This window comes from Eupeodes corollae, chromosome 1 (assembly GCF_945859685.1).
Source record: "Eupeodes corollae chromosome 1, idEupCoro1.1, whole genome shotgun sequence".
NCBI classification, from domain to species: Eukaryota; Metazoa; Arthropoda; class Insecta; order Diptera; family Syrphidae; genus Eupeodes; species Eupeodes corollae.
This window is the reverse complement of record NC_079147.1, coordinates 21,225,756-21,243,331: the sequence shown is the minus strand read 5'-3', so window position 1 is coordinate 21,243,331 and position 17,576 is coordinate 21,225,756. Positions and strand designations below refer to the sequence as shown.

The 17,576-nt window shown below is 34.9% G+C and overlaps 1 protein-coding gene across 1 annotated transcript in view; it reads right to left on the bottom strand.

Moving 5' to 3' along the window:
* Window positions 1–1,084: 1,084 nt before the first annotated feature.
* LOC129953631 (phosphopantothenate--cysteine ligase) overlaps window positions 1,085–17,576 on the bottom strand; it is a 74,939-nt gene continuing 58,447 nt past the window's right edge. The window contains exon 5 of the mRNA XM_056066870.1: window positions 1,085–6,655. Within this exon, the coding sequence (XP_055922845.1) occupies window positions 6,611–6,655 (45 nt within the window). The 3' untranslated portion in view covers window positions 1,085–6,610. The remainder of the gene's footprint in view (window positions 6,656–17,576) is intronic.

The following is a 17,576-nucleotide window of genomic DNA, read 5'->3' as shown; positions in this document are numbered from 1 at the left end:
TACAATCTATTTCATTAAATATAAATTAGTGTTTTATTTAAGTAAAATAAAGAACCCCTAGACAGAAGGAGCTTGAACCCCACATACATAATCATTTTTTTATATTAATTTAAGTTACTTTATCGAGAATACCTACCTATGTATAATTCTTCCTCTTAATTTTGTTTTATTTTAATTCTGAATCACATAAATATATTTTCCTATTTTTCTTTTGTATTATCTGTAGAATTAAAAACATCTTATTTTAATCATCTTTGAGCATAATTTATATAATTTATTATACATATATCTATCATTCATCTTATCATGTAGTTTTAAGAGAAAAAAATTGTAGAATATTAATGTTACTGGGCCTTAAAAACCTATTTTGAGTTAGGAGGCATCATCAAATCTTTCTATAAATAAATAAATAACTTAGTTTTATTTATCATTAGAAGATCATAACACTATACGTTGAGTTGGCTGGGTTAGGAAGGAAGTGAGTCTTTGGACATCAGTCATAATAATTAGACTTACGAAATAAAAATTCATTTTAAATAAAAAATTCAATTAAATAACAAAAAAACGATAGTGTTTAAGGACTAAATGGTTACAACATGAATAGGGGTTACTAATGATGATGAAGCTATTTGAATTAATCTGTACTTATAATACAAATCCCTATTGTCATGAACACTGTACTTTATAAGATGAATATGTATTTAAATGAAGAAAAAATAATTGTATTTTGTAAAATGAACGAAAACAATAGAAAACAAAAAAGTGAACATTTAAAGTTAATTGACTTACCTATTTTAGAATATTAATTAAGTTTTCATCTTTTTAAACAAAACACAAAAATAACTCGAGAACAAAAGTTTTCTTTGTTTATAATTTTTTTTTTTTATTCAAACAAATTTTGAAACAATATCGAAAATTTTACACAAATCAAAGACATCCAAGGTCTGAATAATAATATAATTATATAATACCTATTTTTTTGTTTTTGTATTTTTTATTTATTTTTGAGTACGAACTTATTACGACAACAAGATAAAATTTTAAATTTCACAAAATATTTCATTGTGACATTGATGTCTCTCTGTAGTATAGTTTTGTTATGAGGCACTAAAATAAAAATAGCTCACAAGTTTTTAAGGAGCAAAAATTTGATATGATTTCATTCACAATTTATTTGATGTTTACAATAGTTATGTTGGTATTATTTTCTAGGGAAACGATTGGAAAAGGACTTTCTTGCCAAAATCGCAAGTTGTTTAAAAAAAACATATAGCCATCATCATACATTAAACAAGTAAACCCCTATTACCGATGTCGTGAAAACGTCTTGTTACCAACGCCCAACCTCGTGTGAACTTGCTCTTGATCTCCGTGAATGTTGCTCGTTTTAACTGACTCTGAACGCACTCATCGTTCTGGAATGTGCGAAAATTTTAAGAAGCCATTTTATATTTGTAAATTGCACAAAGGGAACAGAAATCACGAGCAGCAGCCACGGCAGACCAAGAGTAAGTTACAAATTATTTTAAACAAAATGAACTCTATTAATTATTACTTTTTTAAATAAAGTTTTTTAAAGTCTTTCGAACTAAAAGAAGTGTTTGTTTTAAAGAGAAATTCAAATAAAGCTTGAGAAGTCGTTTTTTCAGTCGCCAGGCAAGTCGGTGACACGTCTATTGTCCATGAATCGTAAGTATTTTGCAGTTATAAACCATAAGCAAGTATTGAGCCTCCAAGAAAATAATCATAACTGACTATTAAATAAAGAAGAAAAAAATGTATTACAAAGTACATACAGTCTGTTACATAAGAGCGTTTCCACTGTTACACGTAGATAAAAAATTCAGAGTCCTTTTTCTTTTTCTATGACATAAAGGGCACCTCAGTCCTTCATGCTTTTTGTAAAAAGTCAGTTGTTTGTCAAATTCAGTCTTCAATTGAGTGATTTTTCGAAATGAGTGCTGTTTACGCCTCTCGCTTTGAGGCAATTTTTCTATGTTTACATGAAAAAGGACCCAAATTAACGCAAACGCTGCTGCGAAATATATGGGAAAGTCAAGCAGTTCGTTACCAAGTTAATAAATAACTATTAAAAGGTCGGTAACATTGATGATTTTCCTGATCGCTGAAGTGCAAGCGTCTCAAAAAAAGACTAAAAATAGATTCTCTCATTTTTCTCGAAAGACCCAACTTTACGTAAAGTTGCTGTGAAATTGAAAGAAAAAAGTTGTTGACATATCTTACGGAAGGATTCGCAGGCACTTGCTTGCCAATAAACTGAAATATCGCAGTACTTTGGAAAAACCAATGTTGAGTGCAAAATACGTTGCAAAACGATTGGAATGGGCAAAGACAAACTTGGACCGCGATTGGAGCAACGTAATTTTTTCTGATGAATCCTCCTTATGGGCATTTCCGAGCATCAAAAACGCCTAGAAAACCTCCACTAGTAGGATGCTTCAACGGACTGTTAAACACCTCTTCAAGGTCCATATTTGGGGGTTGCTTCTTAAACAAAGGTTTCTGTACTTTGTTCTTACTTAAATGCCGAAAAAATGAATAAAATATATCAAAAGGCTTTGTTACCATCTGCTAAGCAACGATCCAAAATATCGGAGTCGAGATTGTAGCGAGTGAAATGCGCGAAACGAAGTTCTAACTTAAGACTGGCCATCTCAGTCACCGGATGCAAATCCCATTGAAAATATGTGGGCTTTGATGAAAATGCAGTTTCGCCGACGCAAGCCATGTAATTTAGATCAACTTTCTCGAAAAATTCGGAATATTTGGACGTATTTTCCGGTAGAATATGCAGAAAAACTAGTGGAAAGAACGCCCCAACGGTGGTGCCAGGCCATAATTGACAATGCAGAAGATTGGACAACAGTTCCAAATAATTGAGCAGAACATAATTTATTAAATGTGTTGCTGATTTATTCATTTGTAAAACAAAACCCGAAAGAAGACTAATTGGTGTTCCTTTTGCCTTTCGAATCAGTACAAGTCAAGACCAGGACCCTCCTTATCATTACTGTACACATGGAAATACAGTCACTTTAGTGAATCTTTAACTTGACTTTCTGTTTTCAGATGGAAACATGCGGATTTTCAAAAAGTTATAAGGATATGGGTTGAAGATTGGTCGTTCAATGAGGAGGTCTTCTTTAAACTGTTAACACGGTATTTACATTGCAGTAAAATTTTAAATCATGTAGTTTGTTGTTGATTTAGTTTTAGAAAGGTGGCACTACAGCTTTAGCTTTTAACTACAATCAAAAGACAATCAGATGTCGCCTTAAGCGAACAAACAGAACTAAGTGTCAAAATTGAATTAACGACGAGTCTGCTCCGATTCATTCGAATTGAAAGTGAACACTTTGTATAATTTAAAGTTTTTCTAATTTGACAAATAAATAACATTGTTATAATGAAATTAATAACACTACGGTACAAAATACAATCGTGCTACTGAAATAAAACATTATAACTCTTTTTTGTGTGATTAATCGTTTTGTTTTTTATTTTGCAGGTTACTATTCAGATTTATCAAAGTGAATGCTTGAGATACTGAAAAAAAAAGATTTTGGAAATTGCAACGGTACCATGCTTTGCAGCCAGTCATTTCTAATGGAATTTAGGCAGGAGTTTGGCGGTACTACCCCGTGTAAATGGACAATTATGATCATGTTTGCCGAATCTGGAAGAATCGCACGAGGACTGTACCATCGAGATTCAAATGTTCGGATTCAGGAAAATTGGCAAATCCTGTTAGAGCTAAAAGAAATATAAACCAGCGCTCTGGCAATGCCCTGCCAGTGACAGAACAATTAACATTTATATTATATTTGGTAATAATATTACTTTTTGAATTCCAAACGACTGAATATTCACTTCATTCTTTTTGTCTATAAACTTCTTACGCAAATCATTCTTTTTTTTTTCTTTTATTAAAATAAACTTTTGCTTAGATATAGTTTTGCGTTTTCAATTCATCACCACCCGAAATTTGTCTGAGCAAAATAGAGGTAATAAGGCGTTCATTACAGCAGATACTTTAAGACGAAAGAAGAAATACTAAATTAGACAAAACTTCATCTAGAACAAGTAACTGTGTGCTATGTAAGGTGTATTGTAGTTCCTTGAAGTAAACGGTGTTACAGTAATTGTCAATGGGAACCCTTATTTAAAGATGTTGAATGATTGAATGAACAGCATTTGGTTTTAGCAAAATAAAGCAACTGCATATATAGCTAGACCAGTTATGGTGGAACTCCAATGAAAATTCCCACACAAAGGTCACCTGACTTGACTGCACCAGGCCTTTTTGTAAGTCAAGCTGGAAGTGTACAAAACGAATTTGACTGAATTGGAGCAGTCCATAATGACAATAATTAAAGCGATCCTTTAGGATGCAATGAACATTTTTTTGAGCTTGGAGGTCTTTTGCGGTCTATCATCTTTAAAAACAAATTGTTGGATTAGTAAATACTATTAGGTATATTATTTTTTAGTTATTCTAGTTCTTATTCATCAGTGTAACTTTGTATAGCCTAAGACTTCCCTCACCGGTGTTTTTAAAGCATTTTCTGCATTTTAAATATTATAATAAAAAAATATAATGTTCCGATTTGTAATTCTGAGAGAGAAGCAAAACTAAATCGAGTGGTGCAAGTGTTAATTAGTGCTAGCGAAGCACTCTAACAAGTCTGAAAACCTCGGCTGAAGAAGCAAATTTAGCGAGATTCCGAATAATTTGAATAATCTACAAATATTAGATGGGATAGGATGCCGTGGACCATTACTCAGAAGTCAACAAGTAAATATATTCATCAACTAAACGATCACTAAATTTATCGGGAATACTCATCAATATTTACCACTTGAGCGTTATCGTTAGTCTTTCGATTCTCCGAAGTTAAGCTAAAATTGTAAACAACACGTTTCTGACATCTTAATTTGGGAGGACTGGAAGCGTTTGAAGTCGAAATTCTGGAAGAATGAGCTCATCGATCGCGTAAATCAAAGTACTGTGAAAGACACAAGAGCTAATGTAATAACAAAATTTGTATCTATGGACTTCATAATAGGTATTCTCTTTACTTAACTGTATTCCTTATTTTTAAATTTGCCTTGTCCAAAACTACAAATTTCCGAAGCGGTTAGGCCACCATAGAATTTTCGAAAAATCAATTTTTTAATCTTGAATTGTTCCCAAGGATCATAGAAATTAATTCCGTGTGAATTAAAGGTATTGCAAAACTACTCATGATTTCTACTATTCAAAACTTTTCAAAACGAATTTAGCTCAAAATTGCCTTTTTTAAGTGTGCCGGACCTATACCCTGGAATATATTTTTGAAGGTTAATTTAACATCGAAGTGCGTATAGTTTGCTTTTACATTGCGTACTTAATTTGTTGTTAGCAATTATGTGTCGATTTTGAAGACGCACTTGTCACTTAAGAAGTGCGCCATTTGGTCAAAAACCCTACGTACTTTTCTCGCAGTACATCCAAACAAATCATTAACTCATTAAGATTTCAAAATTTCAAAATTACAGTACTTGTTGCTTTAAAAACCCTAATTTCCACCGGCCCCTAGGGTGGCCTAACCCCTTAAACGACATCGGTAATAAAGACAAGTACCCCAAACTCCTAAAAACCATTAATAACAATTAGGACTTAATTATAAATTTAACAATTGGTTGCAGGATAAGCAAATAATATGAATTTAGAAAAAACATATTTCTTCAATAATATCAAACAAAAACATTATTGATTCACATTCTTTATGTAAAGTTAATAATTATTAAGTATAATAAATTTTTCAATATCTATCTTTTTGTTTTGTTATTCAATTTGAAATCACATTCAGTCGTTAGTAATATCAATACAAATAGCAGGGGTAAAAGTTTGTATAGAGTTTTTGTTTCTTCTTTTTGTTTTATATTTTAATACCTTCGAAAATATTGTAAATGTTTTGGTGTTTTTTTTTAAATGTTTTTGTTTTAATTATAATATTTATCGTTTCATTTTACTCTCGCTTTCTTTGTTTGTTTTTCTTATATTTTTGGCGATTTTTTGTATTATTATTAAAATTATACATTTATCATTACGCATTTGTTTATTAATCGAAATTGGTCTAATTTGTTTTGTATCTTTTTTTAATCTTTTTTTTAATGTTTTAAATTCTTTTTATGTAAAACTACAAATACCCTTTATATCCATTTTATTATTGTTTTAGCAAAAAAAAAATGTACTTAAATTAAAAAATATATCTATAAATATTTATATTAATTTATATTGTTGTTGGAGTTTTGTGATGTTTGATCATAGCTTTCAACAGAGTTATCAAAACTTTTTGGTAGTTTGTGGCTTAATTTTTTATTTGCCTTCTATTTTTGTTTTAGTCATCACATTTTCTTTTTGTTTGCTTAAAATGCGGGAAGCCATTTCTTGTTTTGATTATTTGTTGTTGTTTGGAAATCTATAAATAACTTAGGTCTAGTACTTACGACCCATACCATGACCTGGATTAAGTAGACGGCAAAAGTGAGGAGTAGTTACACGACAGTCAACTTGGATGGTACGCCTTTGACGCATCGACATTGGTCATTGTCGATTTATTGAGGCAATGAATTCGCTATGTTTCTGAACCTTAAAAAAAGGAAAATTAAACAATATTATAACAATGAAAAGATTAAAAGATATTTGTTTTACAATTCTGTGGGGAACTCGACAAAACAAAGGGATTAAGACGGGGTCAGGGTTAAGTGAAATGCACAATACTGCGTCAATTGAATCCTTTTGGGAGAGTTTAACTATTTTCGGATTTCAGTTTGTTTTTTTGTTTCATTTATAATCACTTTTATACATTTTACTATAGCTTATTATTTTAATACTGCAAAATTGGTACTTAATTCTTTCATGCTCTTGGGAGGAAACTGGAACTTTTTCCTCTTAAATATACAGAAAGGTTTATCTAAGAACTGAAGTATGATATTTTTAGAGGTAATTTACTATTTACAATGTACTAAACATGGATCAATAAAGATTGAGTAGGTTAGTTGTTAGCCTTAGGTCAATGTTATACTTTTATAAGAGTGGATAAGAACGCTTAAAGCTGTTTCGATCATTTTTTGGGAGAAAAACCAGATTGGACTTCGGGAACACATAGGCAGAAGAACATAGTTAAATAGAAGCTGGACTATACTGCTGAGCTGTAGCTGCTTAAGGTGGTACAGGCAGGGATTGAACCCAAGACCGCTTGCATGACAGTCACACGCTAAGGGTTCTTCATATGCAAACCATTGGCTGCGTTCAAACTCAGACCGATAGGGTATCCGGATACCTTTCTGTTAGTGTTTACGTGTAAAATAATAGCTAATCAAAAACAGCTTATATGTCAAAAACGGAATCCAAAGGTATCCATGAATTTCTGGGTATGTAAGTATCTGACAGAAGAGCTCATTCAACACAGGGTTGAATTTCACGAAGCTAGAAAATTGATTTCAGCTTTCTGTATTTGTTGGTAGACAAAAAGATACAAAATGTTAGTTTTAGACGATGAAGAAGCTATGTGCCTCCGAATTTTTGAAGGTAATTATGACAATTTGTTTAATCTTCAGAATTGACTTATTTTGTTCTCGTTTTGTAGATGACCAATTTGCTATGTCTTACCTCCAGTTGAAAGTTGTTATTTTTTGAAAGCTATCTCAATACAGCTATCGAACTCGTTCAGCAAGGTATCTAAAAATCCACCTATCCAAGATACCCTATCCAACACGAGATTGAACGCAGCCATTGTTTTATATGATTCATGATATGCTTAACGGTAGAAATATTTAACTTCTATCACAACATTCTAAATTAAAGATGGTCTTCAACAGGGAGCGGTGAATTCTCCGATTCTCTTCAGCATTTACACTAGCGATATGATAGGTAGCCTAACCAAGGCGTGGACGATCTAGTTGTGCACAAAACGAACCGAAAGGTTGAGGTTCTCAGAATTTTCTTACAGCGTGATCTTAAAAAGAATCAGCCCTATTAAAACGATTAGAAACATAAAATAAAAGTCCAAAAATTGGAGACAATTTTATTCCGCACACCAAGTTGGTTAGCTAAGGCCACGACGGATACGTGCAGGAATTGGCGCCGCAAGGTGGTCTTTTATGACCTACATGAGCAGCGATTAACGATCAAAAATGTAGTGAAGTACGCGGTATCTAGTTAGATCAGTATTTATATTTCGACCGACCTTTAAACGCTGATCTAGCCTACTACGGTTTTTCGGAATTCTTGAAAGTATTTTCACTTTGGGTGGTGGAACTGAATTAAACATAAAAAGTCGTATCAAAAAAGCATATGTTCCCTTCGGATTGCTGTCCAATAGTACGGACAAACAACTCTTTTAGCTTAAAGACCAAGTTATGATTGTCTCGTTCCAATGTTGAATCAAAGCTGCTTTATTGTAGCACTTGAAAGGCCACAAAAAATGTCACCAGAAAACTGCAAACGTTCTTAATAAATATCTTCGAAACATCTTGAGGAAAATTGGCAGTGGATGGGCCATACGCTTCGGAAAGGCTTGTTCATTGCGGGTTAAGCGATGCAGTGCAAGCCGCTAAAACGGAAGAAAAACGGCCAAACAGGAATCGGCAGGATAGGGGAAGAATTAGAGATAGCTGAGATATAAATGGTGGTTTAATTTTAAGTGCTGATGTTGAATGTCAATAGTACCTACCCGTCAAGTTTTTTTCTGCAATTTATTTGACATTTCTGAATTCAGACTTACTTTAACCTAAACTGCTGCAAGGCAGATATTACCGCCATCCAAGAAGTGCGATGGGATGGACCGGGCAAACGCAAACTAAAAGACTGCAATGTATATTACGGCGACTGCTACCGACAACAAAGACAGCGTCTATTTGGTTGTGGATTTGTTGTTGGAACTAGACTCAAGCAAAAAGTCTTGATTTTCAACAATGTGAGCGAGCGCATCACGACAATCCGCATCAAGGCTAAATTCGCCAACATAAGCCTAATATGCGCGCATGCCCCAGCAGATTTTAATGCCAAGCTAGGAAAAGAAGACATCTTTGGTGCACGACACTACCTCCGACAAGGGATTCAGGCTGAATCTACCTACCTCGTTGTAGCCAAGGTAAGGCTACGGATATCCCGATCCAAGCCAAAACAAGGAAGTACTGTGAGAAGTTTCGAAGTTAGACGGCTAAAGTGGCAAAAGATTGCCATGTCCTTTTCCGATTAAGTCTCTAATAACCTCTTAAGGAGTTCTGCATTAAGCATTGAAAACCAGTGGCAACATTGCCCTGCAGCCATCAGAGATGCCGCCTCTAAAGTGATAGGTTTCACACGGCCACCACAGCGAAACCCCTGTTTTGATAACAAGGATGCCGGCAAGCGTACGCAGCGAAATAACAGGCATACAAAACGGCGCAGCACAAAAGGACTAGAGCTACTCGAGAGCTCTACGAGCAGAAGAGGAGAGAGGAACACCGGCTTCTTAGATGGAAAAAAAGAGAGCATGAGAAGCGCGCGATCGAGGAAAACAGGAATGAGGTTCGTAAATTTTACCAAAAGGTAAAAAAAAACACCCAAAGCCTGTAAAGACAATCGGGGGAAGATCGTAGTAGAACCGCAGTCTATGTTGAGAATATGGAAAGACCACTCATCCAAATTATATAACGGCCATGACGAACCGAATTCCCCTGTAAGGGATACAGAACCACTCAACCAACGACGAAGTGAAGATAGCTATATCTTAATTGAAGTCAAACAAAGCTGCTGGTGCTGACGGCATCGCTGACGAACTATTCAAAGCAGCAGGCGAAGACTTGGCAGGGAGCATGCACCAACTCATCTGCAAACTTGGTCGGAAGAAAGCATGGCGGATGAGTGGAATCTAAACTGCACCAACTACAGAGGAATCAGTTTACTTAACATCGCCTATAAAATTTTCTCTGCCGTAATATGTAAACGTCTAAAGCCCATCGTCAACAACCTGATAGGTCCTTATCAGTGTGGCTAAAGACCAGGAAAGTCCACTATCGACTTAATATTTACATTACGGTGGATCTTGGAAAAAACCCAGGAGCTTCAAATCGATACACACCATCTCTTTATCGATTTTAGAGCAGTGTATGACAGCATCCATAGGGAAGACCACTATAGAGCAATGTCTAGTTTTTGCATCCCTGCTAAACTTATCCGTTTGTGCAAAACGACGATGGAGAATTCACGCTGCTCTATCAAGGTTGATGTCAGAAAAGGTTTTAGACAAGGCGATGCACTGTCATGCGACTTCTTGAATATCGTTCTGGAAGGATTTGTGCAAAACTCAACCGTTAACAATAGAGGCACAATCTTCCAAAGGTCCATCCAATTACTCGGATACGCAGATGATATTGACATAGTTGGAAGATCAAAGCGTGATGTCAGTGGAGCGTTTTTGAGCATTTCGACGGAAGAGAAGAAGATGGGTTTAGTGCTCAATGAGGGCAAGACCAATTTTATGCTGTCATCAAAAAAGGATATTGAACAACGACGTCTTGAACAAAATGTCACCATCGACAGCAATAACTTAGAGGTAGTTAAGGAGGACTTTGTCTACCTAGGCAACACAGACAACGACACCAGCCCTGAAATCAAACGAAGAATAACTCTTGCAAATCGCTGCTTCTTTGGACTTAGAAGGCAATTGAGAAGTAAAGTCCTCTCTCGAGCATCTAAAATCACCATCTATAAGACACTCATCATCCCGATTCTCATTTATGGCGCTGAGGGCTGGACCCTGTCAAAGAAAGATGTGAGCGTCTTAGGATGCTTCGAGAGAAAAATTCTTCGGGTGATTTTTGGTCCCGTACGCATAGATGGAGAATGGAGGAGAAGATATAACGACGAACAGTACGGGCTGTACAGCGACACTGACCTAGTTTGCAGAATTAAAGTCCAACCCAGCCATCTAGGTCATGTAGAACAAATGGACATCAACGCTCCAGCCCGGAAGGTCTTCGAATCCAATTCCGAGGGACGGTGCAGTACTCAGACTCAGACTCAGGTGGCGCACTCAGGTGGGTGAAGACCTCAACCAACTTGGTGTGCGAAACTGGAGACAGCCGGCAAGGGACCGAGCTGGAGGCCCATGTTGGTGGAAGCCCAGGTCCGCCCCGGATTGTAGCATCTTAAGTAAGTAAGTAAATAAGACTTACTTAATTTGAACAATGGAAAGAAACACATTCTAGCAGCGCGTTAAGGTTATTCAGGCTTATTATAAAAATGGACGTTCAAACCAAAATGCATATCGTGCACTTCGTGAATTTTTCGACTAATGTAATCGTCCAAATGTGCGTACAATCGGAAAAATAATACAAATATAATAAATAATAAAAATGAATAACTACTGTAGAAAATATTGCTGCTGTTCGCGATATTGGTTCACCACAACTCGTCGTCGTCGTGCCCAACAATTGCACCTCTCAAGCTCGTCCTTGATGAACATTATGCATTAAAAACTTGCATTTACAAGCTTACAAGGTGCAATTAAACCAAAAACTAAAGCCTCTTCAAGCGTCTTCAATGGTCAGAATGGCGGTAAAAAATGAAAACATTGGATGATTAATTTTCGAAGCAAATAATCTTCAGTGATGAGGCATATTCATCAATAAGCAGAATTGTAGCATTTAAGCGAACTTTTGAATATCGGCATATCTTCCATAATTATCAGTATCTTAAGGGCTCTTTATGCTAAAGATTCAATAGCCGTTTGGAATGGAGAATGCCTTTCCGAAGATTTCAGTTCTTCAATGGGTCTAAAACAAGGATGTACGTTGAGTACTCATTGTTTACTCTATTTACTGAGGATTTAGTGGAGCACACGGGAGGAGGGGTCAACTTTGCGGAAGAAAATGTTCCGGGCTTATTGTATGCTGATGATATCGTACTTTTATCGGAATCCCCAGGCCAACTCCAAGAATTGATCGTCAAAGTTAGAAAATACTGCGATACATGGAATTTATCAGTCAACCTTAGCAAATCTAACATAATGATCTTCAGAAAAGGACATGGAAGATACGCTAGTTATGAAGAATAGAACTAACAGGATCAGGTAGTTCAAGTTGTTAAGAAAGTTAAATACCTCGGTGTGACCATAACAAGTAACCTTTGTATGAAAAAACATATCAAGTTAAAACTTCAGGAAGCGAAGGCTGTCCTTGCAAATAAATCCATCCACCACTCAGCAAAATATAAACTGTTTCAAGCTGTGGCAAAATCTATTATGCTTTACTCCTCGTAAATGTGGGGCTAGAAAGAATATGAGGATGTGGACAAATGACTACGTTTCTTTTTATTTTGAAGCTAGTCTTTGCTCTCCCATCAACAACGCCTAATTATTTGCTTTATATCGAAACAGGTTTGCCACCGTTGTTCATCGACACGCTCAAGATTCATTTCGATTTCGTTATCAATATACTCCGATTGGATTTATCAAGGCTGGTCAATAGAGTATTAAAATGTATTATCATAAATCGGCTTAATTTTGTACAAACTTGGATAGATCTGGCTAATTTGACGGCTGAATCGATCGAATTTGATTTGGACAATCTAACAGCTTTCAAAGGAAGTCTTTACTCCCTTGTTGCGAAATTGGATGAGAAATATCGGCAACGTTTCATCAACCAGGCTAAAGCATTGCAGTATAAAGACTTCTATAGGAAGTTGGAGTTTAATCTGGGAGAATCGAACTACTTCGACGACAAGAACTCAACAGATATGATTTCTTCAACTCTACGAGCCAGAGGTGAGATACTTTCTCTGAACTACATACCTCACAGACCAGACCTGCCTATCGAATGCCAACTCTGCAACACCCATGAGAGATCGGACACTTTTTAGGAGTTTGTCCAATTATCCAAGAAATTGGTCGAGACATTTTTGGGAAGAACAAATTTTAATCTGAAGATGTAATCCAAACCCTTAATGGGGCAAAAGGCGGGGATAAACTTTACAATTCCATCCAATGCGCAATGTCTTACAAAAAAAGAATTCTTACAGAGCTTTTAATTTTTCCAGTGCATTTTAATTTGTTTCTATTTTTTTTTTCTTTTTGCTGTATCTTTTTATTGAAATTTAAAAATGTAGTTTTATATAAGCTTCTTGCGTTGGGTATCAGCAGTACAGTCAACTAAATTTGGAAGAGCTAGTGGTGGACTTTTATACGGTTTTAAAAAAGAAAAAATTAACGCTGTTTTTGTAGATGTCAACAACATACCTTGTGTTAAAATACTATGCACAAACTTAACTTTTTTTGTATTACCCACGTACCTTAATTGTAATAATTGGGAAAATGACTTTTTTGCGTTAGAAGACGTTTTAAATTCTTCGCTTGTCCAAAATGTTTTGCTTATAGGAGACGTTAACGCCCGAATAGGTTCAAACCAAATTATTCCAGCAAATTTATATCTGAATTCAATACCTTCCGAGTTTCTTGAAACCCGATCTTCTAAGATAAAACAATGAACAAAAATGGACGTCTATTTTTAGATTTATGCCAAACACATGATCTGTTTATACTTAACGGTTGCTCCAATCATGATAGTAATGGGGAGTTTACTTTTATAGGGGGAGCGGAAAAATCAGTGATTGACTTTTGTGCTGCATCAGCGGAATGGAGAAATCGTATTTTGTCTTTTAAAGTTGAGTCACAGATTTTCTCTGATCACATGCCCTTGGTTGTCCAATTTACACTAAATAAAATCTCAAACTCAAATTACTCAGAAATCACCCTACCACCCAAAATTATTTGGAAAGAAAGTAAAAAAGAAAACTACCAAACAAAAATTTTGCATGAACTTCAGAAACTAACTGATACTTCTTTAGTTTCCGATACAAGTTCAAGACTAGACTCTCTTTGTAAATGTATAAAAGTTGCTACCAATATAAGAAACAACAGAAAAATTGTCAACTTCAAACAAAAATGGTTTGATAAGGACTGTTTGAATGCAAGAAATAATTCCTTCGATCTTTTAAAGAAATAAAGAAAACAAAATTTAAATGAAACAGCCACCAAACAGTATATTTCCAAACTCTCGATTGTCAAATTTCAATAATTGAAATCCAAACTGCAATCCATTACGCAGCGAACAACAAAGCCCCAGGTCCTGATAGAATAAGCAATGTGTTTTACAAAAATGCGCCTGTTTATTTTGTATATGAAATTCTTCACCTTTTTAATAATATTTTCAATACCGGAAAGGTTCCACAAGCTTTTCAAGATTCTCTGGTCTATCCAATTTTTAAAAAAGGCGATGTTAACCTAGCAAATAATTATAGAGGGATATCGTTTTTGAATTCTATTGCGAAGCTATTTGCATCTGTACTCCTTAGTCGCATCAACATTTGGTTAGCAAATAATGAAGTGCTTAGTGAATACCAATCAGGTTTTCGTAAAGGCTACTCCACAGTTGATAACATTTTTACATTAAACTCAATTTCGCAGTATTTCTTTAAAGCTGCTTTCGATTCGATAGACCGACAAGCATTATTTTATAAGCTATCACAAAAAGGACTGTCGACGAAACTTCTTTTGGTCCTGAAAAATATGTACAAAAATACTCGCTCAGCGGTTTGGGATGGGAAAGATATGTCTGAATGGTTTGAGACTACATCTGGTGTCAAACAAGGTTGTCTTTTAAGTGCAGTTCTCTTTGCTATATTCATTGATGATATATCAATGTATCTGCCCGCTGGAATAAGTTTTGCAGGTCTAAACGTTAAGGTACTCATGTACGCATGACATTGTACTTTTAGCAGAATCGCCTCAAAGTTTACAACTTATGATAAATAAGCTAGTTGATTTTTGTAGAGTCTGGAAATTAACGGTGAATCTAGAAAAATCTAAAGTAATGATAGTAAGAACTATACAATCAAAACTTAAATCGAATGAAAAGTGGTTCTTTAATGGTGAAGCCATTGAAATAGTGACAGAATACAAATACTTTGGAATACTTTTGAAATCTAATATGAAGCTAACCTCACATCTCGAAAAAAAACTGATTGCATCAAAAAGTATGATTAACGCGTCATGGAAAGATGTTATGAGCAGCAAAGATGTACCAACCTCAGCCAAGCACAAGGTATTTTATGCTGTAATGTGTTCCGTTATGTGCTACGGTTGTCAAACATGGGGATATCAGTCACACGAACAAGTAGAAAAACTTCAACGTTACTTTCTCAAACGGCTTTTCTTCTTACCATCCAATATTCCAAACTATGTTCTTACACTTGAAACCGGCCTTCCTGCTCTTTTTATTCATACTCTAAAACTCCACTTTGACTACATCTTGAAAGTACTGGCATATACACCAAATAGAATTCAATTGTCAATAGCAAAGTACATCATCGATAACATAGTGGAGTGGATAGGAGAATGGAGAGAATGGGCAACGAAGTGTGGAATTGAGCTAAATTTTCAATATACTAACATAATCATGCTAAAAGAACAACTCTACGGGTTATTACAGGCTGTCGACATCTACCAGCGTAATGAAAATTTACAAAAAATGTCATCTTCAATCAACAGAGTCATTTACCCCGATTTAAATCATAATATTTTAAATAACTATTTTAGTGATGAATACAGTACAAAGGAAATTTCTTTAATCTGTAAAGCAAGAAGTGAGCAACTTAATTTAAACGGCTCACCCTATAAGGGTTCACCCACTACACATTGCACCCTTTGTAATTTGAATTCAAAAGAGTGTGAGAAATGACATTTTTTAAATAGAAATATAATACATAGATAATTAAAAATTGAAATTGCGAATACGCAAGCGTGTCCCAATATTATTTGTTGTTTAATTTGGTATGATGAAGCAATGTATGATATTGTATAACAGTTTGGAAATGTGAATAAAAAGGTTTTTGTAGAAGCTAGTAGGTTGATGCATACTTTCAGGGTGACATCTTTTCGGACTTGTTTTGTTTTTTTGAATGCATTTAAATATTGTAGTTAAAGATCGTCGTATAACGATAATGATCATGACGAACACAATTCACAATAAAAAAAAAAAAAGGAAAGAAGTTACATGAAGGATGAGAAATGGGTTTAAGAATTGTTAAAAGAAAAAAATGTAAAAATGGAAGAAGTGGGATTTGAACCCGAGGAGTCTGGTAGTGATGATAGGATCCAGCGTCGAGACCACTAGACCATGGTCAAGGACATCGAAAGGAAATCAAAAATGAAAGTATAAGGCAAAACACTTGAAGGAGCAACCTTAAGGATGTAGAAAATAAAAGAAAAACAAAAGAGAAAATGTAAAAAGGAATCGTGATCGGTAACTAATACAAAGAAAATCATTAGTATTGGTTACGTATGGTCTTGCGTGTTTTCTTAAATTTCAAGAATTTTGACCCAAATTATTAAATTATATCACACTTATGTGAAGAAAAATCCATTATTCAATCTTGAAATGCAATTGGATTTTCCTAAATAAAATATAGGGTTCAAAAATCAGAAAAACAAAGACCGGATCCACTTCCATCTTTAAATGCCCAGTTTCGTCGAATAATTTCGACAATGGAAAAGCCGAAAAAGGCCAGGACAAATCGTTCATTTGGTTCCTGGTGCACGACGAGATAATATCACAGTGTAAGCTTTAAGAAAAAAGTAGTAGAAAAAAAGTTTTAAAGTGAATTTTTACCTGCAACTACAGAAAAATTAAGAGTAAAGCTAATAACATCATTAACATCACATTTTTTTTTAAAAAAAAAAGGTACATATATACTGCAGTGAAAGAAAGACAAAAGATGTGAAATAATAATAAAAAAAAAAAAATTCTTTTCTAATATTATTTTTAAAAAGAAAAATCATCCAACAAGACTCATAGTCTAGTCGCCACGAGGGACCAGGAATTTTAAAGGCTGACGGGATTCGAGCAAAAGAAACGCCACTGAACTATTTGGTCAAAGAAAGCCCGTACAAGCCAACAAAATCATCGTAGAAACTACGTCGACCATCTACCATCACTCGACACCAACAACAACCAAAAGGTCAAAATAACCATCCATCAATCCATCCATCCGCAACAACAAGAACATCCAACCAGGTATCACCAAAAACCACATTACATCCATCATCCGCATCCAAAATCCGCATACACACCAAAACCAGCAAAATCATACAACCATCCATACATTCCATTCATCCACATCAGCAAAATCATACGACCACATCAGCAAAAGTGCACAACAGAATCAGCAAAATCATACGACCATCCACATTCACTCCATTTATAACAGCAGCAATATACAACCATCCGCACACGCACAACTTCTGACAGCAAGTATATACGACCATCTATACCACACTTCATTTACCAACAAGTCCAGAATTCAATCAAAACCTCTCAAAAGCTAAGTACCAGATTGTCCAATTTATCTTATCTATCATAATATCATTATTGCATTTTTTGTGTTTATGTCATTACATAATGTGTAAGAATAAGAGAAACTAAAGTAAAAAAAAAAAAATTTAAATTTTAAAACAAAATATCAAACT